Source organism: Sapajus apella, unplaced genomic scaffold, assembly GCF_009761245.1.
Source record: "Sapajus apella isolate SASKATOON/1434 unplaced genomic scaffold, GSC_monkey_1.0 scaffold24, whole genome shotgun sequence".
In the NCBI taxonomy this organism is placed as follows: Eukaryota; Metazoa; Chordata; class Mammalia; order Primates; family Cebidae; genus Sapajus; species Sapajus apella.
In genome coordinates, this window is record NW_022436964.1 from 7389592 (window position 1) to 7416064 (window position 26473).

General features: G+C 35.7%; 1 protein-coding gene across 1 annotated transcript in view; it reads left to right on the forward strand.

Moving 5' to 3' along the window:
- The window catches only part of GNAQ (G protein subunit alpha q), a 323586-nt gene that overhangs the window by 224785 nt on the left and 72328 nt on the right, over nucleotides 1–26473 (forward strand). The window contains exons 4-5 of the mRNA XM_032290657.1: nucleotides 5259–5387; nucleotides 8326–8455. Of these exons, the coding sequence (XP_032146548.1) occupies nucleotides 5259–5387; nucleotides 8326–8455 (259 nt within the window). The remainder of the gene's footprint in view (nucleotides 1–5258; nucleotides 5388–8325; nucleotides 8456–26473) is intronic.

Consider the following 26473-nt stretch of genomic DNA (forward strand, 5'->3'; position numbering starts at 1 on the left):
ATTTAATTTGGGCATATTATTTTAGTGAAGTTGAAGTTTCTGTTATATATTTTAATCATTTAAAGTAGTGGATTATGTCCTTTTTCTGAATTTATTTTTCTTCAGCCAGAGATGACCCTGAAGTTCAATGTGTAAAGAATTTGTCTGTTACAAGGTGTAAACTAATGCCTCAATGGAAAGTACAATTTAGTTAAGAGACTTCCTTAAGTCTTTCATGCAGTGCAGTCATACTACATGGAAGAATGTTTTGAGGATTATCACCAAGGACTAGAGATTATTTGAACAGGTTCCCAGAAAGTGACTGTATCCAAAATACACAGAGGTTCATTTCCTCTCTATAAATCTCACCATTCTTGTTTTTATGTAACCCTTGTTTCCCCACAAGTTGATAAACTCCTTGCAGGTAAGGATCATATCCAATGAATCTTCCTATCTGTAGCGCCTACCATAATGTCATGGCCAAAATGTGTTGTTTAATTCCAGACGACTCTGCATTTTGCTTATAGTCAGAAAGGAATCATTGAAACATTACTACACAAGTGTCTTTGTTCCCTCACTTTTCATTGAAAACCATCAAAAACCTACTTTTCCCTTCAAGAAAATTATGTCAGAAATGTCTTGTTGATAAGATCCCACCTCCTCAGTTTGCACTGTATTAGAATGTTAAGGCCTGAAAGCTTGAAACAGGTATAATAATGGACATACAAATTTTATCCTTCTCTAGCCAGGACCTAAAAAATAACAGGAAGCAAATCTACTAAATGAAGTTAAACAAATAATGCCTTTTCTTTCTGTGTTGTCTTTAATTTGTCAGAGACATTTTAATTCAGAACTTGGTTATTATATGATACAGGCCAGTAACAGCTGAGAGAAGTAATTACATAAGAATGGATAGCTAACAACCACCTCTCTCCTATATTTTTGCCTTTCTAACCGCTACAGCACCTCCCATAAAATAATTTTAATTTTGGTCCATGCTGAGCACCTGCTGTGCTCCAGGCCCTTAGCTAACTGTTGTTGATATAGCTGTGGTTGAAGGCAGTTGCAGGCCCTGACCACCAAGAGTGGGCAAACGGGGCAAGCATGAGGAAGAATATTGAGCTCAGGGTTTCTTTTTTAATATCAAATTATATGTTAATAATTTATAATGTCTCAGAACAGTGAAAACTCATTAAATCCCCATGGAGGGATTGGAGTAAGGCGGGTTTAAGCAGCTAAATCTCCCATTTTCTAACATGAATGGCTTGTCTCCGAGATACTTAACAAGCCTTATGTAAACCATGGGAGCTTCCTTTCCCTGACATTAGAGAGAGTCACTGCCAGACACTTGTTACACATACATTGCCTTGGAATTGTACCTGTGCCTGTCACTGTGGCAACACCCTTGAGAATGACCTCAACAGCCACTCAGAATCATCCCTACAAAACAAATTATGGCTATAATTAACTTTCTGAATTTACTGTACAATATAAATTTGTTCAGATCTCAGTGTGTGTTTTTTTTAAAGGTTGAATGAATGGAATAATACAACATGAAGCTATCCTCCATATTCCACCAATTTTTTTTTCCAGAATGGAAAATGCCTCAGTGGAAAGTACAATTTAGTTAAGAGATCATTTCTTTTTTCTCAGTATGTGAGGAGGACCAACAAATGAAGATGTTCTAGTCTTATCGTGCTAGAACTTCATTTTTAGGGGAACAGAGTAGCTTTTTTTCCTAACAAATGTGAAATACAGATAGTGCTGTGAGTCCCTCCTCTTTGAGTCCTGTGAGCCCAGAGTGAGGGGAGTGTGTGGGATTTGGGATTATGTGGGCAGCACCTCTTTGCCCCTTCTTGGCAATGAAAAATGCAGGTTTTCGTTTTGTTTTGATTTTTGAGACAGAGTCTGTCTCTATTGCTCAGTCTGGAGTGCAGTGGCACACTCATGGCTCATTGCAACCTCTGCTTCTGGGTTCAAGCAGTTCTTCTGCCTCAGCTTCCCAAGTAGCTGGGATTACAGGCATGCAACACCACACCAAGCTAATTTTTATATTTTAGGTAGAGATGGGGTTTTGCCATGTTGGCCAGCTGGTCTCAAACTCCTGGCCTCCAGTAATCTGGCCCTCCCAAAGTGCTAGGCTTACAGGTGTGAGCCACTGTTTCCAGCCAGAAGGGCGGTTCTTGGTCTATAAATTTTACCTGCTTCACAAATTGTAACACATCTTCAGTCATGAGTAGTTTCTCAGTTGCCCAGGTTTTACTCAAGGAGAAAATAGTTTTTATGTCTTTTGTTCAGTTGGGGGCTTTATTTATTTATTTATTTAGCCTTGTTTTGGGTTTTGGTTTGGTTTTTGGCAAAACATTGCTAGGTGATGTATATTGCAACTAGCAGAGCTAGATACAGTTCCTCTCAGCTTTTCTTTTGTTAAGCTAGGTGAATTTAATTCTTTTACCCCAAGCGAAGTGAGCCTTTCTCCCTACCATTCAACTGAGGCAAAGCAAAAAGAACGGCAAGCAAGAACTGTAGCTTGCTTTTAAGTTAACCAGAAATTAATGGAGTGTCTTTAATGGCCATTTCTTTGCCGTGAACTGTGATGATACCTGAGCAGTGGACACACAGAACAGAGCCTGGCAGGCAGCAGGTGCTCAGTGTGAGTTAGTTGCTGTTATGCTGTTGTTGTCATTCTCTATGATCTATACTACCATTGAAAAGATGAAGAGGAAAAAGTATTCTTGCAAGTATGAGTGTTGAGCTCAGTACCCTGAACTTAGGAGTGATACCACTGACAATTTTTTTCAGAGTAGCCTGTAACCTCTTGTAACTGGTTTTCCAGTGGCAGATATGTCCCTGATTCCATCTTATCCAAGCAGTGTGACAGGTATTTTCCCACTTCATGCACTGGTTCTTTAAATTCTCCTGTGCAAACCACTCATCTGTGCTTTAGTATGGAGTGGCAATGAGTAATCTGTTAGGTTCATCTTCAGAAAACAGAAAACCGCAATTTCCCTTTACCATAGGAACACCACAGCAACCTGAATTACAAGAATTAGCAGCCCTCTGTTCTGACCTCTGTGTATGGCATTAAGTGAGCAGAGATGGTTTATCGGGCAGTATATTTCTGAGCAACCTTGCCAGTGGAAATTTAAAGTTATTTGATTCCTCTAAGTTTTTGTATACAGTAGTTAAATAAATGGTGAACTTACAGATTTCAAAATGTACATTCAGGTTTTTCAAACAAAGGAGCTGATAAATTAGAAATCTCCATCCAGAGTAGCTGTCTGATTTTTAATATATGATGTGATAAGCTGGTTTATCAGTAGAGTGAAATACAGATCACTTCCCAGAACATGGACTCGTTAGCTCTTATCAGAGGACTCCACGATCATGGCAAGGTATTTACTAAAATTCTAGGTCTAGTTTATTTTTAGGTTTTCTTCCTATCTTTCACACCAGTATTCTCCCAGCCTCCCTCGATTTGTCCTCCAGCCAGTTTTACAATAATTGGAGATAACAGGCTGGTTCCTGTTACTCAGTAGAGAGCTGATTGCCGGCAAGAGAATAATCAATGTATCAGGGATCAGGCCCTGGGAATACAAATTAATTGATTTGCAGGAGGAATTTCTGGGCTGATACCTTTTTGTCTTAAAGAATTGATACATGCCACCAAAGAGGCAATAATTTTATTTCTTTGTTAAAGTCAGATTTAGTCCTCCTACTTTGTGATTTCATGAATCTTATAGATTTAACATTCATTTTATGAATGTTAAATTCATATCATTTTATGATATGAAAATATCACCGAATTCTATCAAATTATGTCATTCTCAGAATTTCAAATTGTGTTTTACACTTTGAGAAAATGAAACAAGTGGAATAAAAGATTCTTGAAAAGGCAAAATTACACTGATGAAGAACATATGTCTGGCTGCCAGGGGTAACACAGGCAGTTTCTTTGTAGTGATAGAACAATTCTGTGTCCTGATTGTGGTGGTATTATACAAATCTCTACATATAAAATCTCATACAACTAGATACCCCCCGTAATACAGTCAGTGCTCTGTATATATGGGTTCTGCATTTGTGAACTCAACCACCTGTGGATCAAAAATATTCAGAAAAAAATTGTATCTTTACTGAACATGTACAGATTTTTCCCTACATACTACAGTAAAGTAACTATTCACATAGCATTTACATTGTAAGTAACCTAGAGATGATTTAGGTATAGGAGAGAACTATGCATACATTATCTGCAAATACTGTGCCATTTTATATGAAGGACTTGAGCATCTAGGGATTTCGGTATGTGCAGGAGGTTCTGGATCCAGTTACCCACAAATTCTGAGGGATGACTGTATACTTACATATAATATATGCATATGATATGCATATGAGTATGCAACAGTGGGTAAAATTCAATAAGGTCTATAGTTTTCTTAATAGTATTGTATCAGTGTCATTTTCCTGGTTTTGATAATGTAGTATGGTTATATAAGATGTTATTGTTAGGGGAAGCTGGGTGAAGGGTACAGGGGAATGCTCTGTAATACTTTTGCAACTTCTTATGAGTCTAAAGTTATTTCAAGAGAAAAAAAAATTTAAGGGAAGGGAAAAGTATCAAGTGTCATATAACCAGATAAATTTCAAGGTAAGGTGTGGTGACTCCAAATATTGGGAATATCTGACCTTAGACACATTATTACTGCAGTAACTAGAAATGTCATGGCTTCACATTAATCATGAATGACTTAGGCTAGGCCCTGGACAGAATTTAGGACACTGTATCCTGCTCTCTTCTCTTAGGGGAATAATGAAATTTATTCCAGGAAAAGACTCTGATGTTCTTGCAGCCGGCAGGGGGGGGGGGGGGTTGGACCTATTCTGACCTTATGTGCAACTCTATTATCTTAAAAACTATTTGTTTTGAACTCCTGCTTTGACAACCAGACCTGCTATAACAAGTAGAGGATAGGAAACTTATTTGAATTTCTTTTTCTTTTTTTCTCCCACTCCCTACCTCTGAGGAGTATGAGTTCTAATTGATAATAAGAGAAGAAATGATAACTGTGGTGTGTAGGTAATCTATAGTTGGATAACCTTCCAGTAATGGAAGGTTGACTTTATCTTTCTTTTCCACAGACTTCACTACCACTTTCTGATCTTTTTCTTTCTCTTTTTTACTACTCTGTTAGGACTCATTTTTGTCCTTCCCTTTCCGTAGACAGCTTTGGTGTGATGGTGTCACTGACATTCTCATTGTGTCTTCCTTCCTCTAGCTATCTTAATGACTTGGACCGTGTAGCTGACCCTGCCTACCTGCCTACGCAACAAGATGTGCTTAGAGTTCGAGTCCCCACCACAGGGATCATCGAATACCCCTTTGACTTACAAAGTGTCATTTTCAGGTAGTAACTGAGTCCATAAAACCTATTTCCCAGATTTTATGCCTTGAGTACATTTGGTAAACTCTGTAGATACTGAAATCATGTGTAGGCTTTAAAACATCATGTGTAGGCTTTAAAACAAGATAGCCTTTATACCAATTACTATCATTTTACACAAAATAACATATCCCTGAAGGAGGAAACAGAAAGATGTACTGGAGGCTGGGTGTGGTGTCTCACGCCTGTAATCCCAACACTTTGGGAGGCCAAGTTGGGTGGATTACCTGGCATCAGGAGTTCAAGACCAGCCAGGCCAACATGGTGAAACCCCTTCTTACCAAAACTACAAAAATTAGCCAGGCGTGCTGGCAGGCGCCTGTAATCCTAGCTGCTTGGGAGGCTGAGGTGAGAGAATCACTTGAACCCAGGAGGCGGAGTTTGCAGTGAGCCGAGATTGTGCCACTGCACTCTAGCCTGGATGACGAAGGAAGACTCCATCTCAAAAAGAGAAAAAAGAGAGAAAGATGTACTGTACTGGAGCATTTTACATTTCAATTTAAGTCACTAAGAAATCAATAAAATCTTAGTTTTGTTCGTGATTGAGTAAAATCCGTAAATAAACTGTTGGTCTTAACTGTAGTTTTTTGGGCAGTCATTTTAACTATAAGGACAATGGATATGTTTTTAGAATTATGTAAGATGTGAATGATCATATGATTTTGTCAATCACAGAAATTGTGTATTGTCAGAAGTTTTCATGCTGGTGTTTTTCCTAGGTCCTCTGGTACCAATTGCAAAATTTTTCAGTAGCAGGAAAAATGTGTGATATTTTACATTCATAAAATATGTTGCTTGAAAAGTTTCAAAATACATGACTTTGATTACCTAGCAAAATAGAATGAGAATTTATTACCTCATCTCTCACTGCTGCTGTTCTGTCTGGATAATACTTCAACAGAAGCATTCTGTTGTTTTGTTTTTAGGATGAGAAAAAATACTTCCATTTAATCTCTTATTATGCAATCACTCATTGTACTTTTAGTTAGAATACAAACTACATGGTGATTTGAGAAATGAGAATATGTCTTAGAGTGTGGAGAGTTGATTTTCTAAGCACGCCCATCCCATTGAAGATGGATGTGTGCAATATTGGTTATGAAGTAGAAGTCAGAGTCTCCTATGTCACTCTGCCAAGTGACTCTGATTAGCAGGCCCACCTTCATTTCTTGCCAGGGCACTGTGTTTTATTCTAATTGGTCTCTGTACATGTGGTCAGATCTGGCTGCCATACATTGGTCTAATAGACATGGCCACAAAGTAGGTGGCATTTTGAAACTATTCCTGAGCCTCAGTGTTTTAATATGTAAAATGGTTGTACTGCATTAGATGATCTCCAGAGTTCCTTGTAGCTCCAGCATTCTATATTACTTAGGTTTTAAGTTTATAGTATTTAGAAATCTTTAATTTGAGACACCCAGATTTCCTTTCTCCAAGCTACAAAATGTTTTCAGAAAACATAACGTTTCATGGGGATTTTCATCTCATTATTGCTTCACAATTAGTGGATTCTGAAATCAGATTACAATTACAAGTTGTTTTTTTCACGTTTCGTACACTAGCTTTTGAAGTACATTTTTTGCCACTACAGTAAAAGTAATGACTTAGAAGTATAATTTTTCACCCTCATCAAAAGCATCTTTTAGGGCCCAGTGTGACAGGGTTTCATGGAATGAGGATTTCATGTAAATTAGTAACATATTATTCACGCCTTGGCATTAGGGAAGAGCCAGCATTAATACTTCTGAAGATCTAAGAATTCTGGCTTTGATGTCTGTAGTACATGGATCTCCCTGGATCCATTGTTTTACCCCTTAGCTCTCTCCTGTGCCTTACAAGGCTTACAAGCCGTCACTTAGAAGATCCTTGAGTTCTTAGCTTAGCTTTAATGCCAGGAAGCACACCAGGAGCAACTGCAATTTTAACAAATGTTTAAAGAGCCCTACTTTCAAATTTTTGTACTTAAACCTCTCATTCTCTGAGACTGTTTTTTTTTTTTTTCTATGAACATTGTGTGCATTTCATTCAAGATACAGATTGAACAATTTGGAGAAACTTTGACTCAATGCCAAGCATTACTAGATATTTTCAGACATACATTGTCACTCAAATTAATTGATGTCAGTGTTGGTTTCCGAGCAGTAATTCAGCACAGAATTGGTGTGTTAAAAACGAATAATTGAAATGGTTCACATCATGGCCTCCATCTTATACCATGTAGTATCTTCATTCACTTACACTTCATTTCCAGCAAGCGAGTGAATTGGTTTGTACACAAGGGTTAGCGCACCGTGTCACCTGACATGGCCAGACCTGTCCCAAATTCTTACCAATATTGGGAGGAAAAAATTGCCCAAAATGCTTAACCTGCTAACAAAGGATGAGTGGGGTTGTATTTGCATTTAGTGGAAGCATCATACCACCCGTATTGAAATGTATGGCACCCCACGTATTTTCAGTGTACTTGTAGTCATATCTAGCATCCTTAAATACATGAAGATCTTTTTTTCTGAGTTTGTAGGAAAAGAAACTGAAGTTCAGTACTTGCCAATAGGGCCACACAAAACCCATTCTGTTTTAGACTCCTTGGTGCTTCATTAAATAAAATACCATTTTGCTTGGCACAGATAAGGATTTTTTTTTTTTTTTTACAATGTTACAGTTTTTGTATACACTGGTAACTTTCTTATAACCACCATGATGTATTACCCAGAATGTCTTGATTTTGAATATTAGGTAATAGGAAATTAGTAGTTATTTAATAAGTATTAATTGAATTGACTTGGATGATCATTGTCATTCAAGAGAATATTTTCCCCAAGTTTGTAAGCAGTGCTATATTTATGTTGACTTTTTAGTTTTACTTTACATGTTATTAATATGAGTATTGTTAACCTTGCAGAATGGTCGATGTAGGGGGCCAAAGGTCAGAGAGAAGAAAATGGATACACTGCTTTGAAAATGTCACCTCTATCATGTTTCTAGTAGCGCTTAGTGAATATGATCAAGTTCTCGTGGAGTCAGACAATGAGGTAAGTGTTCTTTAGACAGGCAATGGATTATCATTTTATTATCTGACACAAGTAAATGATAGCAAGTGTGGTGTGGGGAATGGGGTGAACTGACTTCTTTGCTTTCTTGAAATTTGATTTTAGGTCTTTTAAAATAACCAAAAATAATCCTGTTATCACATGGTACACTCAGACTGGTAAGCTCTTCTGTCAGATGTATGAGCTGATCTGTGTGTTCAAACCTAATTAGAGCCTATTTGATACTTTTAACCCTATGCAGAGGTTCTAAAAATGAAAATAACATGGAAATCCTAGGCTAATCATCAGATCATTTTATAGTCTTCTTCCTACAGGACAGAACTGGGAGTGTTGGAATGAGTCACTCTGTTTTGTTTTGTTTTCATTTTGTTTAAATCATTGTTTGTGTGATGGGTGGGTCCCAAAGAGTACTCAAAACCTCTCTTGGCAAATGTGAATGACTTTGCAGCTGGGCTCTAAATCAGTTCATTGTGAGCCATGAAATGTCTTCGTGATGTGGCCTTTCTGCTCTTATAGAATTCTCTAGTCTGTTGCATAATTTTGTCTCTACTAAGCAGTGAGCAATTGAAGAAGTGTCCTTAATATGCCTGTCTGGAGAACGGATTGAGTATTATTATCTCCTTCCTGTTACACAGGGAAAGTTAACAGGTATAAATGTGGATTTTGAGGATGGTAAAGACCTGACAAGTCTGAACTGATTATGGAAAATAATTGAGGGACATAGAAATCCGTGCTGCTGAGCTGGAGTTGTGTGCATGTGTATGTGTATGTTGGGGGAATAGAGAAGATGCCATTGATATCCTGTTAGAGGCAGAGATTGCAGTGTGATAAGTTAATAATAAATATTAAATATCCTAATAATAGGGCAGAAAAAAAGAGAAGGAAGTGAGATATCCCCATTTGCTGACTAAAATAGGATCTAGCATGTTATGTTTTTAATACAGTACATTTTTTAGGTACACAAGAATTCCTGACTTGTTCTTTTAAGTATTTTTCTGCCAGTATTAATATCTCCATTAAAATACATATCCAAGCCTCTATAGTATTTCTTTTGTGTATAGGATTGATAAAGTTTCCATGAATCAATATCTCATATAGAACCGAGAGTTACCTGTTCATGTGTTTCAGAATCATTCCTGAGTTGCAAGTGTATTGGCTTTGGAGTCAACCGAAGAACTTCTGATTAAGAATGAGGCTTGTTTATCAGTCAGTTTGCCCCAGTAACTATAAAGCAAAGTGCCTAAAAGCATGCCAAAATATATGACAGTAAGTTACCAACATATAAGGCAGTTAATATCAGAATTTTAGCTATGATATCTCTATCTGTATATCTTCATCTCTGTGCTTATTTGTTGTTAGATTATCCCTGGATGTAGTATTTTAAACGTACTAAAAATTTTGGGAACAGATCTATTATAACACTTCTGATTTTTTTGAATGTTGTATCAAGACACATAATATTTTGAGGGCTTCCCTACTATATGCTGGATACCAGAGTATCTAAAAAGTCACAAAAACGGGTAAGAAAACCAACTCTGCCCTAAAAGACCTTATAAATGAGATAATCTTTTGGTCAGAATAAGCCATATGGGGAAAGATAAGCCTTTGTTATGTAGGTTGTCATTTTTCTTCTTTAATTTGCCATCCAGTAAAATAAAATTTGCATTTATCAGTTACACAAGAGATATAAGAAGCATATGTGACTTTATTTCTGATGCGTACTTAATAGCTAGAGGAAGAGAAGTGTTTATTAATACACATTTTACACAAGATAAATTCATTATATATAAAGAAATATATGTCATGATTGAATACCAGTTTACCACTTTAAAATTATCAAAATAGAAAAGAAAGTGGATTCCTTTGGCAACTCATCATCTAATTCAATTCAACATAATTGAATCCGGTTCTTCAGTTATCTGAACATTACAGACCATTTATTCCACTTTTCAACCAGATACAGCTAACAGTGATTAGATTTTTATATAAAAGTATATTATGTTAGAATAAAATGGTGGTGTTTTGATTATCATGTGTCATAATTTAAATTCCCACAGTAACTGGACGTTCAATATACAGGTACTTAGAACGTCTAAAAATATCGTCCCAGTTCCTTTGATTCCTATGGTGATGCCTTATGCTACTTTTAAATAATTGCAAATTAAAACAATAAAGCTATCATTTTTTTCGTTGGGACTTCCTAATTACTTATGAATCTTTTGAAAGTCTAGGTTGTAATTCTGTAAGATGAGAGTCAGCTTATATGTTGTTACTTTCTGAGACCTCTAGTCAAGCCTGATAATAGTATGGGATCGTGAGAAAAGTGCTATTCATTAATTCCTTCATCCATATTAGCCACAGCTATCACCGTTAGTAATTAGAAAGTACTGGCAAAAATATTTTTTAATGTTGGGATGTAGTCACATTATCTTTTTTTTTTTTCCCAGTTGTACTTATGTCATTGCCTCTCAGCTTCCTTAATCATTAAGAAAATTCTGTGCCACAGAATTCTAGTTTTCCCAGCTTTTTTGGATTTGGGTAGACGGAACTGAAGTAAGCTCCAGAAACATTTTGTTCTTGCTTTAGAAATCTGATGTTCATAACTTTAATCCAAAGCAGACTTTGTTGTGCCTCCCTCCCTTGGTATATATATATTTGTGAGAAAAACCTAGGAATGGATTCTGACAGCTTTTCTTTTTATCACAGAAAACTGTGGAAAATGCATTGCAGACCACAGACAAAAGCAGCTAAGGGAAGCATTTTAGATGATCGCTTTTGCTTTTTAATATTTTTAAAACCTTATATATTAATCTTCACAGTTTTATGTAGGTCTGTTTTTGTCTGCCTGGATTCTCAGCCTTTCTGTTGTTTGGGGAATGAATTTCTTTTTTCCTTCAAAGAAGGAAATATGTTATCAAATAGTGGCTAGAATACCCAGGTGGTAGAGTAGTGTTGATTTGTGTATTCCCCTTGCTGTTTTATTTTCCCCGTGATAACACACCAGCATGGAGTCCACTATTCTGCTGTAATCCTTTCATGGGTACATTATTTCAGTGCTCCTGAAAGCCCAGAGCACACAATAAGACATGCACATATCATATTTTAGTTTATCAATGTGTATCCAAACACTGCCTTTTAGTCTTTATTTTTCTGGTTTTCTGTTTCATGAATATCTGAGCACTACTACAAAGATGTTTTCTCAGCCTTTGTCCCAATGACTGTCTTACAGGTTAAGCCCCTTATAGAATCTCAAAGACTGAGACCTTTTTCTCCTTCACGTCCTTTCTGAATGTGAGCTTTCAATTTATCAATCATCTTGAAATGGTTATGAGGAATTATGTTATTTTATTAAAATGTCAAGATAGTTCTCCCTACCCTAGGCTCTCTTTTTGATCAAGGTGGATTCCCTGACCTTGGTTCTAAACATTTATTCATCCTTCAAACCTGATTTTGGCAGTTGCTCAATTGATAAAGTAAAAGAAAGAGTGTAGACATTTATAATACCTTAGCACTTTAAACCCAAAACTCACTGAAGCTATTACTCATCTGAATCTACCAGCTGACCTCCCCACGGAGGGATAGATCAGGTTTGCTAGTGTGCGTCATAATGATGAGGTTACAGGAATGGAGACATGAAGGCCTGCGCCAAGGTCACTCCAGGCCAGGTCCCCTGCCCTTCCAGACCAGCTTTTTTTCCCTTCCCTCACGGTATCTTCTACAGAGACAACCTCAGAGAAAAAGCAAGAGCAACTGTAAGGCAACAAAGAGGGTGAAAGTATAATGAAAATCCTGCCCTTTCATGAAGGAGTTGAAATAACTCTCCTCTACCTCTAAGCTCTTCTTATACTGCTAGGTAGTAGTAGACCACCCAGAGATCCTTTACCAGTAATTTAGAGTTCCTGTATTACTCGTTTGATTTTGAACTATATTAAAACAATTAGTCTAAAATATGCATTTCCTTTGGATGCATCTCTTCTAGTAGGCTTTAAAATGAAGCCATTTTGAAGTTATTCAGCTGCTATCAAAGTTTGACCACTTTCTTTAAAAGTGTGAAACATGCACTTTGTTCTGCTCTAAAAATTGTTGAGTGAGCTTTTGGGAATTTTCTTCAGATAACATTCAGCTTTAGGGGGAAACCTGACTTAAAAATGTGGAGAAAAAACTCGAACTCCAAAGGAAAGACCTAAAGAACATATATAAGTAGTTAAAAGTAAAAGCTTAGGTGAAGATACCTGGTCTCTGATCATTAATTTACTTGAATCAAGCCTGCCTTTATCGAATCTTAAACAAATTATGCCTTTGGTACACTTGGCTCAGTTTCATGACCTGATTAATAAGGATATTCCTGAAAGACACCCAGCATTTTTATGTTTAACCTCTTTCCTGTTTCCTCATTACTTTCTTCATTTTCAGCCACTTGTTCCTTTTTTAAACCCCTTCTCTCACCTTTCATTCTTTGGCTTTTCTCTTTCCTCATTATTGTATTCTGTCTTCATTTCTTTGTTCTCGTTGCTTCTCTTACACTAGAAGGAAGTTTTCTGATTACCCAGTTATGAGTTTGCCCCAGAGACCTGGACTTAGTGCTGGTCAGGGTAGAGGGAGGCAAATACATGTGAACACTGTTTGTATGCATGTAAATTGAAAAGGCTTTAAAGAATTTACATTGAATTTATACAGTATAATCTATGCAGTAGCTTTTTTTAAAAGATGAATTATGTTACGTGAAATGGCCGATTGTGGAATAGTATATTTAATATAATGCAAGATTTGTAATGACAGCTAATTACAAATATAAAATTATTATATGGACAATTATTCGCCCCTCTGCAAAAAAGAAAAGAGTTTGGAAGATTTTCTACTAAGGCTAAGGTGTAAACAGTGATTTTCACTGTCACCAGGTAATAGCATTAGAAATAATAATTCAAATGATACTTTTTTAAAAAGGTAAAATATAAAATACTTCAAATTGAGAGTTTTAGCTCTACCATTTACCAACTTTGTCCATTTTTCCTTTGGGTTATCTTTTTCTTATTTATAGGAGTTCCTTATTTTCTTTGGATGTGAGTCTTTTGTATATGTATTACAAATATCTTCTTCCACTTTGTAGCTTGCTATTTATTCTTCTCATGGTATCATTTGATGAACTGAAGTTATAAGTTTTAATATAAAATGTGTCAAAATTTATTTGTATGGCTATATGTTACTGTATGTATAACCATATATTCCATACACAGTAGGATAAAAGAAATCACATGAAAAATCTGTATGAAAGGACAGTACTAAGATTGGATGGTGAGATTAAGAATTAAAATATGAATCACACACTTGTGTACTTTTCCTAGTGGCAGGCCACAGATTTAATCAAGCATCTCTTAGCAGCCAATGGAAGGAGATAATCATGGCCTGTTACAAGATTCACTGTGTCCCTAACATAAAAAACAAATAGATGCTCAGATTAGTTTCTTCAGGTATTGAGCCCCAAATGACTTCTCCTGCAGCTTAAAAAGGAGATGCCATGGAAGGAAGTAAATCAGATTCACAATAATATCCCTCAAGGGAACCAAATGTTAGAATTCATAAAGGCTGGTTCTTTAGCTTCCCTCAGTGACGGTGCCATAACATGAAAGCGTCTGAAGAGTTAATACTGTGTGGTCTAAATACAGAGCTTGATACAAGAATAAAACTTAGAATAGCTCGGAAAGTGGGTTTTGTTTACTTCTATTTCTATAAACTGTTTCAGTGAGAGAAGAGACTATATAACTATAGAGAACTTAAAATTTTGACCTACCTGTTTCCAGTCTTCATTTTCACACAAGTAAAATGATACAGATACAATTAAAGACCATGTGTAGCCCTCCCTGATTCATTTCTCTCCCTCCCCAGAAGCCATTGGTCTCAAGTTGGCATTTATCATTCCTAGGCATAGTTTTTCCCTCTTACTGCATGTGTATGTGCTACTGAGCAATATTGGATTCTAAATATTATGCATTATTATACATTTTATTAAAATGGATTCATTTTGCAATTTGTTTTTTTTTTTTTCACTTAACGTTGTTGAGGTTTTTTTTCCTGTTGCTAGTCATGACTCTGTTTCATTTATTTAAACCACCATATCCACTCTGTTACGTTAATATGCCCTGCTGTGTTTCACATACTCCTTAGCCAGTTGAGTTGTTTGTAACACACATGACCTCTTTCTAGTCTTGCTTGGTTGTCTCCCCCTTACCCTAACTCCTAATGGAGTTGTCTTTTTGTTTTTGATATATGCACAATTTAAACTTATTCTGGAAATACTGTTACATATATGGAAATTATTATCTGTCACATTTTTGCTTTATTTTACGGAAGGATTTTGGGGTCTGTTTGTTTGTTTTAGATGGAGTTTTGGTCTTGTCCCCCAGGCTGAACTGCAATTATGTTATCTTGGCTCTGCAAACTCCGCCTCCTGAATTCAAGTGATTCTCCTGCTTCAGCCTCCCGAGTAGCTGGGATTACAGGAGTACGCCAACCTGCCCGGCTAACTTTTGTATTTTTAATAGAGATGGGGTGTCACTATGTTGGCCAGGCTGGTCTTGAACACCTGACCTCAGGTCATCCACCCACCTCAGCCTTCCATAGTGCTGAGATAACAAGTGTGAGCCACTGTGCCCAGCCAGTAGAAAGGTTTTAATTTAATGTGATCAACTCACTCATTTCTTTTATTGGTTATATTTTTGTATTTTCTTCAAGAATTCTTTTTCTTCCCTAAGAATATAAAGATAGAATCGCTTACTTTCTAGTTGAAGTTATAAGGTTTTGCTTGTCATAGGCTTCCTAAATATGTATAATTGATTTTATGCATGATAGGAAGTAAGGGTTTAATATTTTCGTGCTATTCTTTTATCAGTTGTGTCAATACCATTTATTGAGTGGTAAGCGCGTCCATCTTTTCTTCACTTTTTTTTACCTTTATAATTGTGAAATACACACACATAAAGAAGAGTACACACAAAATATACAGCAGTGCTTTATCACAAAAGCAGACATCTGTTTAACAGCGCTTTCAAGAAATAGGACTTTGCCAAGACCATTGATGCCTGCAAATGCCCTCTCCTGCCAGGTAGCTACTACTCACCCAGGTAATTATTTTTCTTTTCTTTTTAGTTTTTCCCTCCTCCCCATTCTTTTCAATTTTAACACATTTTGCTTCCCTAAATACCATAGTTTAGTTTTAATTTAACTTTTATACAAAGAGAAACAAGTAGTGTATTTTTTGAATCTTGTAAAGACAGTATGTTATTTTAAACTTTTATGTAAAGGATAGCAAAGAGTATGTTTTCTTTTGTGTCTGGATTCTTTTGCTCAATATTATGTCTGTAAGGTGTATGCATTCTATATAATTCACTCATTTATACTGTTATGTAGTATTCTGTTGCATGAAAATACCACAATTTACCCATTTTACTATTTATGGACTTTCTGGGTGTGTTTCCAGTTTGGGGCTATTACAAATAATGCTGATGTGAATACTCACCGATGTGTCTCTCGGTGTACATGGTTGTACATTTCTGGTGGATGTGTACCTAGTAGTAGTAGTACAAGCTCATAGAGTAAGCATATCTTTAGATTTAATGGATAAAACCAAAATATTCTCCAAAATGAATGAACAATTTACCTTCTTAGCAATGTCTGAAAGTTCCTCTCACTTCACATCTTATGTCTGTTCCATTTTAGCCTTCTGGTGACTAGGTAGCTGAGCTGTCATCCCTGCCTATGCTTGTTTACTCAGGCATGTCTTCCTGGTGAATAACTATAGTGCAATGCAAAGATGCTTCACTGGAGTCCCATCCCTTCAGCCTCTCAGCTGCTGCTTCCAGAAACAGTAAATACCTTCATGGGAAAATTGACTCCAAATACTGCGCTCACTTCTCTAGACCTATTTTTCTTTCCCAAACCTTGGCCTGGTAATTCTTCACTACCTTTTAGTTCTTTGAGGCTTTTAAGCAGATACATTTTTTAATTTGTTAAGTCTTCTAATTTTGTTCCTTCCCATTGATAATAATGATACATGTGACATGTATCAAATTTTATTATATGCACAGGTCTTTCTCTGGGCTATTTGGTTGATCTGCTTACCAATTCTATACCAATATAAAAGTTATTAAATCAATAGTTACAATAATCTTAATATTGAGTAGATAAAATCTATCTGTCTACATTGTTTTTTGGAGCTTTCTTGGTTATTCTTGGTCCTTTACCCTTTTATTTGAATTTTAAGATCAGCTCATCAAATAAGTACTTCATAGGTACTTCAGATAGTGATTTCACATTTTGGGGTGCAAAATTCTGTATTATGTCTGTTATAACAAACTGAGTTATTTAAATTTAATTTCCTGTCTGCATGATCAGTTAACTCACAGTAACTGTCATACTGATGGTTATTTTTTACTGTTTTTAATAATGTTTTTATTGGCATATACATGTATAGAAAAGTATATAGATTATAAGTATTCAGCTTGATGAATTGTCGCAAAGTGAACACACCCATGTAGTCACAAGAAATAGATATTATCAGCAGCTCCCTGTGATGGTTCACAGGGAATACATATGTTCAACTATGGTAGATATTGCCTGTATTAGCTTTCTAGGGCTCTTTAAACAAAGCACCACGAACTAAGTGGGTAACAACAGAAACTTATTCTTCTCATTATGGAGGTTAGAAGTCTGAAATCAAGGTGTTGGCAGGGCTAAAATTCCTCCTAAGGCTCCAGGGAAGAATCTCTTCTTTTTCTCTTCCAGCTTCTGGTGACTGTTGGCATTCCTGTGGCTGCATAACTCTTATCTCTGACTCTGTCTTCACCTGGCCTTCTCCTCTGTATCCATCTTCTCCTCTCCTGTGTCTTCTAAAGACTTGTCCTACAAGTGTGGTTGGGATTTAAGGCCCACCAACATAATCCAAGATGATTTCATCTCAAGATCCTTGTTGCGAAGACCCTCTTGACAAATAAGATTGCATTCACAAGTTCTAGGGTTAGGACATAAACATACCTTTCTGAGAGTCACTATTCAGCCCAACGACACTGCCAAACAGTTTAAACATTGGAAGAATTGGTACTCCCACCAACAGTGTGTGTGTTCTTGTTGATCCATACCTTAGACAACGTAGATCAGCTTTTAAATTTCAGACATTCAGTTGGGTGTATAATAGCATATCATTGTGGTATGAATTTGTCTTTCCCTAATTAAAATCAGTTTGAGTACTTTGCCATGGAAATCTTTTTGAAGTCTTTATTTAATTCTATGTTAGTTTTTCTTATTATTCTGCCCTTTTTATTATTAATATAGAGGAATTCTTTATAAATTAGTGATGCACATCCTTTGTAAGTTTACTGTTTGCAAATAACTTCTGCTCTTTGATGACTTTCACTACATTGAATTTATCAGTCTTTTAAAGTTTGTCTTTTATCATGTCCCCCTTAAGGAACCTTTCCCTTCAGTTACAGTGTACAACATTTATATTTTATTGTAACAAATTTTTTGTTTTTGAATTATCTGTATCATTTCATGTTTTATAAATTCTGTCAATTCTGAATACACTGAAAAAATATTATATATATTATTATTATATTAATATATAATATAAAATATAATTAAACGTAGCCACTGACAAAAATTTTTTGTCAATACTGAAATCACTTGGGTAGGAATTACCCAGTTATATAATTTGGGAACTTTGGGGACAATTGAAATATATTAAACTTTTATTTTAAGATATACATTAATCCTAAATAGAATAAAATAAAAATATATGCAAAGTATAAATTGTATACACTGTGTGATATATATCAAATATAAAAGTATTGCATCATAAAAGTATTTTGTGTAGCTTGGTTGGTTCATAAAAGTATACCAAAATGGATCTCTGTCAGGAAAAAAAAGAAAAGAAAAACCATCCTCTCACTTTTTTGCAGAAAAAAAGATAAAGCCCTCTGAAAAACAAAATGTGCATTTGTTTTGTCCTCAATGACTAACTTATTTTCAAGTATCCCACTGTAATTGTAAACTTGTGTATTTCTTCTAATTCCATGCTTCTCTATTTTAAGACTTCATTATTATGTGTGTTGCTGGTTTGAAATTTTTATATATTTCTGATCATTCCTTTGTCATCAAGAATTTTTTTTTTTAAGAGACAGGGTCTTGCTGTGTTGCCCATGTTGTCCTTAAACTCCTGGGCTCCAGTCATCCTCTCACCTCAGCCTCCAAGTAGCTAGGAGCTGGGACTACAGCCATGAGCCACCACACCCAGCTCAAAAATAATTCTTTTTTAAAGTCAGAAATGCTCTGTGCTAAAACAATGCAGTTATACAGGAAGCAAACTAGAAATGCTCGTATCCTGCCTCTCAGCCCTAGGTTAGAAGAACAGGATCCTTGTTTTCCTAAGCAGTGAGGACCGAGCAGTGGGAAGGCAGGATGTGGTTGTTCAGTTGTTCCAGAGCCATTTGATAAAAAGATTTTTTTATCTCTTTGTACCTTTGTCAAAGATCAGTTGACTACAATTCTGTGGGTCTGTTTTCGGGCACTCTTTTATTTCTGTTCCACTCATCTATTTGTTGTTATTTCACCAGTACCATGCTGTCTTGACAGCCTCCAGCCTGCTAAGGAGACCACCACCAATGTCTCACTCATGCCTCCTTCCACCTCCCTCGCATCATGGGAAAGCCACCTGTCTCTGAATGACAGAGAAACCTCATCAGGATGAGCCCAGGACTGCTTCTGAATGCTGATTCTTGATTCATTTCTTACCCCATGCACTCCTTGAGCACCCCAAGGCTGGGGTTTGTTGGATTTTCAATGGCTTTTAAAATATTTTATTTCCTGGACATTCTCTTCTGCTTAGGAGAGACCAAGTGAACCTACCTTCATTTCAGGAGGGATTGGCCTCTTGGCATATGACAACTTTGCCAGCTTTTACTCCCTTGGGTTCTAATATTTCTGCACTAGGGGATATAGCTGAGGAAAAGTAAAGTGCAGTTCCCCCAACCTCAGACTTATCAGGAAGCAGATACACATATGAATGTGGAAGGCAGAGGGAGTTTATGTAAGAGCACCTTCCTCACTTCCATACAGCTCCACACAGCAAATAACTTGAGTTTTATTTATATCTTATGGTTTAATTACATATATATATATATATTTTTGAGTTCTGGCATACATGTGCAGAATGTCCACATGTGTTACATAGGTATACATGTGCCATGGTGGAAATTTTTATTTTTTTAAGTGTAATTTTGCCAAATAAAAAAACAGAAGGAAATTGAGATTAGAAGGAGGTGCTTAAAGAGAGGCTAAAGAGTAAAAGATTGGATGCTGGAGAGGTTAAAGTGCAATAAGAAGCATTTAGGGAGAGATGTGGTTCATTATTGGAGGGTAAATGATGAGGTGCCTGAGGTCTGCACGTTACCTCTGAACAATTTCTGTCCTTCAGATGGAAACTCATAAGTTTAATTTCTCATAAAAGCCATATGCCTATATAATAAAGCTACTGATTTCCTTTGGAACTTTTTTCTTCAAGATAATAGTTTACATGTAGTACTTGAAATCTAGGATTATTAACTAATATGGGCATTGTAGTTAATGGTGATTGATAGGTTCTAATTTTGGATGGAGTTGAGGGAAGAGAAAGTTATTTCTAGAAAGCCTGTTCCCCTCACCGGACCAAACAACTCTTCCTTGTAATAGACTCATTACCTTTGAAGTAATCCCACCACCTATCTGGTGGGAGAGCCATCCAAATGAAAAACCTAAAATAATTGGTTCTTGGTAGAAATTCATTATTTCTCCTTTTTGTTCTTTAGGAGATTTTAGTTGTTGATTTGCTGTTTTAACTCATACCTTTCAAGGAATTCCCCAAAGAATATTTATAGCTAACTTTGAATTTGTAACCTCAGCTCTGGGAGAGGATTTTTTCTGAACCATTATTATCTAAAATGTGTTGTTGCTTTAGGGTCACAGCATGCTTGTGTATGTCTGTTACCAAGTCACTGTGGTCTTATGCCAAGTGCCCTTAGGGGACTTGAATCCTTCCGATAGACCATGTTTGAGATAGTTGAGTCACTGTGCAGTGTAGCCCACACTTGAGGGGATGAATGTGTGTGTACTGTGCACTGTCATTTTGCTCTGGGTCGAAGTAGGTTCTTGTTTACTTGTTTGCTCTGTGCTTGTTCCTACAGCCCCTTTTTCTTATGTTGCTCAATCTCCCTTTTCCTTTTTGGTGCTTACACATCTCAGACCCTTTAGCCAAACCCTTGCCAATAACAGTATTTTGGTTCTTGGTTCTCACTGTTCCCTCTGGTCATAGAGCCTTTGAATAAAAATGCGCGTAGCTATGGAATGGAGTTTTGCTGGAAAAGGTGACCTTCCAACTTCTTGTCTACTTCTGGCTCCTCAAACAGTAGGTTGACAGTAAGGCAGGGAAGTTGTTTTCCCATTTCTCACTGGGCAGATTGTGAGTATTTCCATATGGATTTTCTATTATTAATGTTACTCTGATTCTTTGTTTTAAAATACAAATTCTGAATGTAAAAAAAGAGACTTCAAAAGCACAGGCAACAAAAGCAAAAATAAATGAGATTATATCAAGCTAAAAAGTTTCTGCACAGCGATGGAAACAACAGAGTAAAAAGAACCTACTGAATGGGAGAAAATATCTGTAAAGCATTCATCCAACAGGGGTTAATATATATCTAGAATATACAAGGAATTCAAACATCTTAACAGCAAAAATTTAAAAAAATCCAATTAATAAATGAGTAAATGATCCGAAGAGATATTTCTCAAAGGAAGACACACAAATAGTCAGCAAATATGTGAAAAAAATACTCAACATTACTAATTATCTAGCAAATGCAAATTAAAACCGCAATGAAGTATCATTTCACCCAGGTTAGGAAGGCCATTATCAAAAAGACAAAAAATAGCAGATGTTGATGAGGATGTGGAAAAAAAGGAACTCTTGGTGAGACCGTAAACTAATACAGCTGCTGTGGAAAATAATATGGAGGTTCCTCAAAAAACTACAAATCGAACCACCGTATAGTCCAGCAATTTCACTGTGGGGCATTTATCCAAAGGAAAGAGAAGCCATTATATCAGAGAGATCTACACCCCCATATTGATTGCAGCACTGTTCACAATAGCCAATGTATCAACCTAGGTGCCTATCAACAGATGAATGAAGAAAATGTAGAATATATACACACTGCACAGTACTATCCAGCCATAAAAAAAAATAATGAAATCCTGTTATTTGCAGCAACATGGATAGAATTGGAGGATATTACATTAAGTGGAATAAGCCAGGAACAGAAAGTTAAACACTGCATATGCTTATATGTGAAAGCTTAAAAAAAATTGTAGATCTCATGGAAGTAAAAAGTGGAACAGAGGATACTAAAGGCTGAGAAGAATATGGGGAGGGAGAGATAGGGAGAGATTTGTTAAATGATACAAAATTACGGGTAGATAAGTGGAATAAGTTCTAATGTCCTATAGCACTATGGGATGATTGTACTTTCCAATGAAATGTTGTATATTTTGAAATACCTAGAAGGAGGATATTGAATGTTCCCAACACAAAAAAAAATGATAAACGCTTGAGATGATGGATATGCTGATTACTGTCATCTGATCATTATGCATTATATATATTGCTATATCACCATGTACCCATATATCACTGTGTACACACCATGTACAATTATTATGGGCTAATTTAAAAAATTTGTTTTAAAGAAAAAGATCAGTGACCCCATCTGGGCCTGCTCTTTACTGTTCGGGAAGGTTATTAATTGTTGATTGCATGTCAGTTACTGAATATAGGCCTATTCAGATCATCTCTTTTATTATATAGGAGCTTTGGCAAAGTGTGTTTCAAAGAATTGGTCTGTTGTATCTAGGTTGCCAAATTTTGGGCATAGAGTTTTCCTTGATTATCCTTTTACTGTCCATGTGATCTGTAGTGATCACTCATTCATTTCTAATACTAGTAATTTGTGCCTTCTCTCTTCTCTCTTTTTTTTTTCCTTAGTTAACCTGGCTAGAGGCGTGTTGGTTTTATTGATCTTTTCAGAGAATCAGCTTTGGTTTCATTGATTTTCCTCTGTTGACTTCCTGTTTTCAATTTCATAGATTTCTGCTCTAAATTTTATTACTTATTTTCTTCTGCAAGCTTTGGATTTATTTTGCTCTTCTATTTTTAGTTTCCTGAGGTGGAAATTTAGTTAATGATTTTAGATCTTTCTTCTTTTCTAATATTTGCATTTAATACTATAAATTTCTCTCAAAGCATGGACTCACATTGTGTTAAGTTGTATTTTAATTTTTCGTTTAGTTCAAAATGCTTTTTAACTTCTTTGACTACCCATGTATTATGTAGAAGTGTATTGTTTAATCTCCATGTATTTGGGAATTTCCCAGCTATCTTTTGGTTACTGTTTTCTAGTTTAATTTCATTGTGGTATGAAAACAGATATCGTGTGATTTCCATTCTTTTAAATTTGTTAAGGTATGTTTTATGGCCCATAATGTGGTCTGTCTTGGTGATTGTTACCTGTGAGCTTGAGAAGGATGTACATTCTGCTGTTGTTGGATAAAGTAATCAACAGCTGCCCATTATATCCAATTGATTAATGGCATTGTTGAATTCAGCTATGTTCTTACTGATTTTCTGCCTGCTGGATCTGTCCATTTCTGATAGATGGATGTTGCAGTTTCTAACTGTAATAGTGGATTTATCTGTTTCTCCTTGATGTTATATCAGTTTTTCCCTCACATATTATGATGCTCTTTTGTTAGGCACATACACATTAAGGATTGTTATAATTTTTTGGAGAATTGACCCCTTTATTGTTATATAAGGCCTAATAACTTTGCTTACCTTGAAACCTGCTCTTTCTGAAATTAATATAGCTACTTGTGTATTGCTGCTTGTCTTTTCATTAGTATTAGTGTCATATATATTCCTTCATTTGTTTTTTATTCTATTTATATCTTTATGTTAAAGTGGGTTTATTATAGACAATGTATGTGGGTCTTGTTTTTTGATCCATTCTGGCCATCTCTGTCTCTTAATTGGTGTATGTAGACCATTGACATTTAAAATATGTTTATGTCATACTAATATGTTGCAATAACATCTACCATGTTTGTTGTAGTTTTCTAGTTTCCCCTTTTTCTTTATTCCTATTTTTGTCTTCTGTTCTTTTTCTACCTCTAGTGGTTTTAATTGACCATTTTATATAGTTTCATTTTCTTTCCTTTTTTAGCATATCTGTTATACTTTTTTTAACTATACTTTTAACTTTAGTTGCTGTCCTAGAGTTTGCAGCATACTTTTACAACTAATCCAGGTCCACATTCAAAGAATACTATACTGCTTCATGGGTAGCACAAGTACCTTGTAATAACAAAATACTTTTAATTCTTTTCTTCTATCCCTTGCATCATTGCTGTCATTAATTTCCCTAATATAGAGGACATGCGCGTGTGCGTGTAAACATATATAAAAGTATGTATATATAAAAACATATATAATTGAACACACTTGCTGTTATTAGAACTGTTATCAGATCAAATAAGAGTAAGAAAAATAAAAGTTTTTATTTAGCTTCACTTATTGATGGATACTTGAGTTGATTATACTTTCTTTTTGGCTATTACAAATAATGTTGCTGTGAGCATTCATATGCAGTTTTTTCTGAGAACATGTAATTCAAATTATTCAAATGATTTTCTCTTCTCTTGGGTGTATTCCTAGGACTAGAATTCCTAGATCATTTGGTAATTCTATGATTACATTTTCAGAACCTACCAAACTCTTTTTAATGTGGCTATGCCATTTTACAATCCTAACAGCAATGTATTAGGGTTTCAGTTTCTCCTTATGCTAGCCAACACTTGTTATTGTTTGTCTTTTTTATTTTAGTCAACCTAGTGGTTATAAGATGGTATCCCACTGTGATTTTATTCCTCTAAAGACTAATGGGGTTTTCAGGTGTTTATTAGGCATTTGTATAGCTTCTTTGGAGAAATATCTACTTAGATCCTCTGCCTATTTTTAGTAGACTTGTGTTTTTATTGCATTGTCAGCGTTCTTTATATATAAGGAGACTAGACTTTTATCAGAAATATTATTTGCAAATATATTCTCCTATTCTGTGGGGATTTCACTTTCTTTGTAGTATCCTTTGCAGCACAAAGGCTTTTAATTTTGGTAAAGTTCAGGTTATCTATTTGTTTGTTTGTTTGTTTGTTTTGTGCTTTAGGTGTTATATCTAAGGAAGTTGTCTAATGCAGTGTGACAAAGATTTATACCTTTGTTTTCTCCTAATAGTTTTGTAGTTTTAGCTCTTACATTTTAGTATATGATTCATTTTGAGTTGGTTTTTGTACAGATGCTCTTTGATTTACAATGAGATTACAGTTTCTAATGAATATATATTGCATTCGCACCATCATAACGTTGAAAATCTTAAATTGAACTATTGTAAGTCAGGACCATCTTTTTATGGTGTACGAAAAGGCCCAACTTTATTCTTTTTGCATGTGGTTTTCCAGTTGTCCCAGAACTATTTACTATGAGACTATTCTTTCTGCATTGGATTGTCTTGGCCCCCATGAAGAAAATCAAGTGATCATGAACATAAAGGTTTATTTCTGGACTCTTAGTTCTGTTACACTGATGCACATGTCCCTTTTTAAGTCAATACCATACTGTCTTTTGTAGTAAGTTTTGAAATCAGAAAGTGTGGATCTTTCACCTATATTCTTATTTAAGATTGTGTTGACTATTTAGGTCCTTTACATTTCCACATAAATTTTGAGATCAGCTTGTCAGTTTCTGGGAAAAAAAAAGAAAGAAAGCCACCTGGGATTTGATAGGGATGAATGCTGTTGACTGTGTAGATCAGTTTGGGGAGTATTGCCATCTGAATATGCGAGAAGATGTATATTCTGCTGTTGTTCAGTAGAGTGTTCTATTGAGATATGTTAGTTGTAGTTGGATTACAGTATTTTTCATCTTCTTTTTGTTTGTGGGTATGCGGATATTCTTTTTGTTCTATGCATTATTGAAAACGAATCTTGAAGTCTCAAACTATTGTTGAATTGTCTGTTTCTTTCCGTTTTGTCAATTTTTGCTTCATGTATTTTGTGGCTATGTTGTTCAGCACACACGTTGTTATTACAAGTATACAATTGTTATGCCTACTTGATTGACTTAATCTTTATTATATGTACTTATTTATCTCTAGTAATAATTTTTACTTCGAAGTCTATTTTGTCTGATACTAGTCTAGCTCTCTTTTGGCTACTGTTTGCATAGTATGTCTTCATCTGTCCTTTTTCTTTTAACCCATTTAATGTGTCTTTCAATTTAAGTTGCATCTCTTGTAGCCAGCATTGCCAATTTCTGCCCATTGACTGACATGTTTAGTTCATTTACATTTAATGTGTTACTTTTGGTTTTCACAGCTACCGTGACTGAGAAGCTGTTGGTTTTCAAGGCTGTTGCAGAACTGGAAAAGGGAGATGGGAGGAACACCAGTTAAAACACCGTAAAGCAAGCTATTGTCACTTAGATTCAGCTGTTTTTCTTGAATAAATGTTATATTGTTGCAAGCATGTGGTTAATTTCCAGATATCTGAAAAAGCTGGTATTGACAATTTTTGTGGAAGGGTAGGTTTTTAGAGGTCTTTATTCCACCATTCCATAAGTTTGTCTCTAGATTTTTTTTTTTTTTTTTTTTTTTTTGGAGACAGAGTCTTGCTTTGTCATCCAGGTTGGAGTGCAGTAGCACATTTTCAGCTCACTGCGGCTTCTGCCTGCCAGATTCAAGTGATTCTCATGCCTCAGCCTCCCAAGTATCTAAAATGAATTTTAAAGGTAAATCTCAGCATACCATAATTAGGGGAACACAATTGATGAGTGAAAGTGCCTTTTTACTTGTTACAGTGGCAAAGATT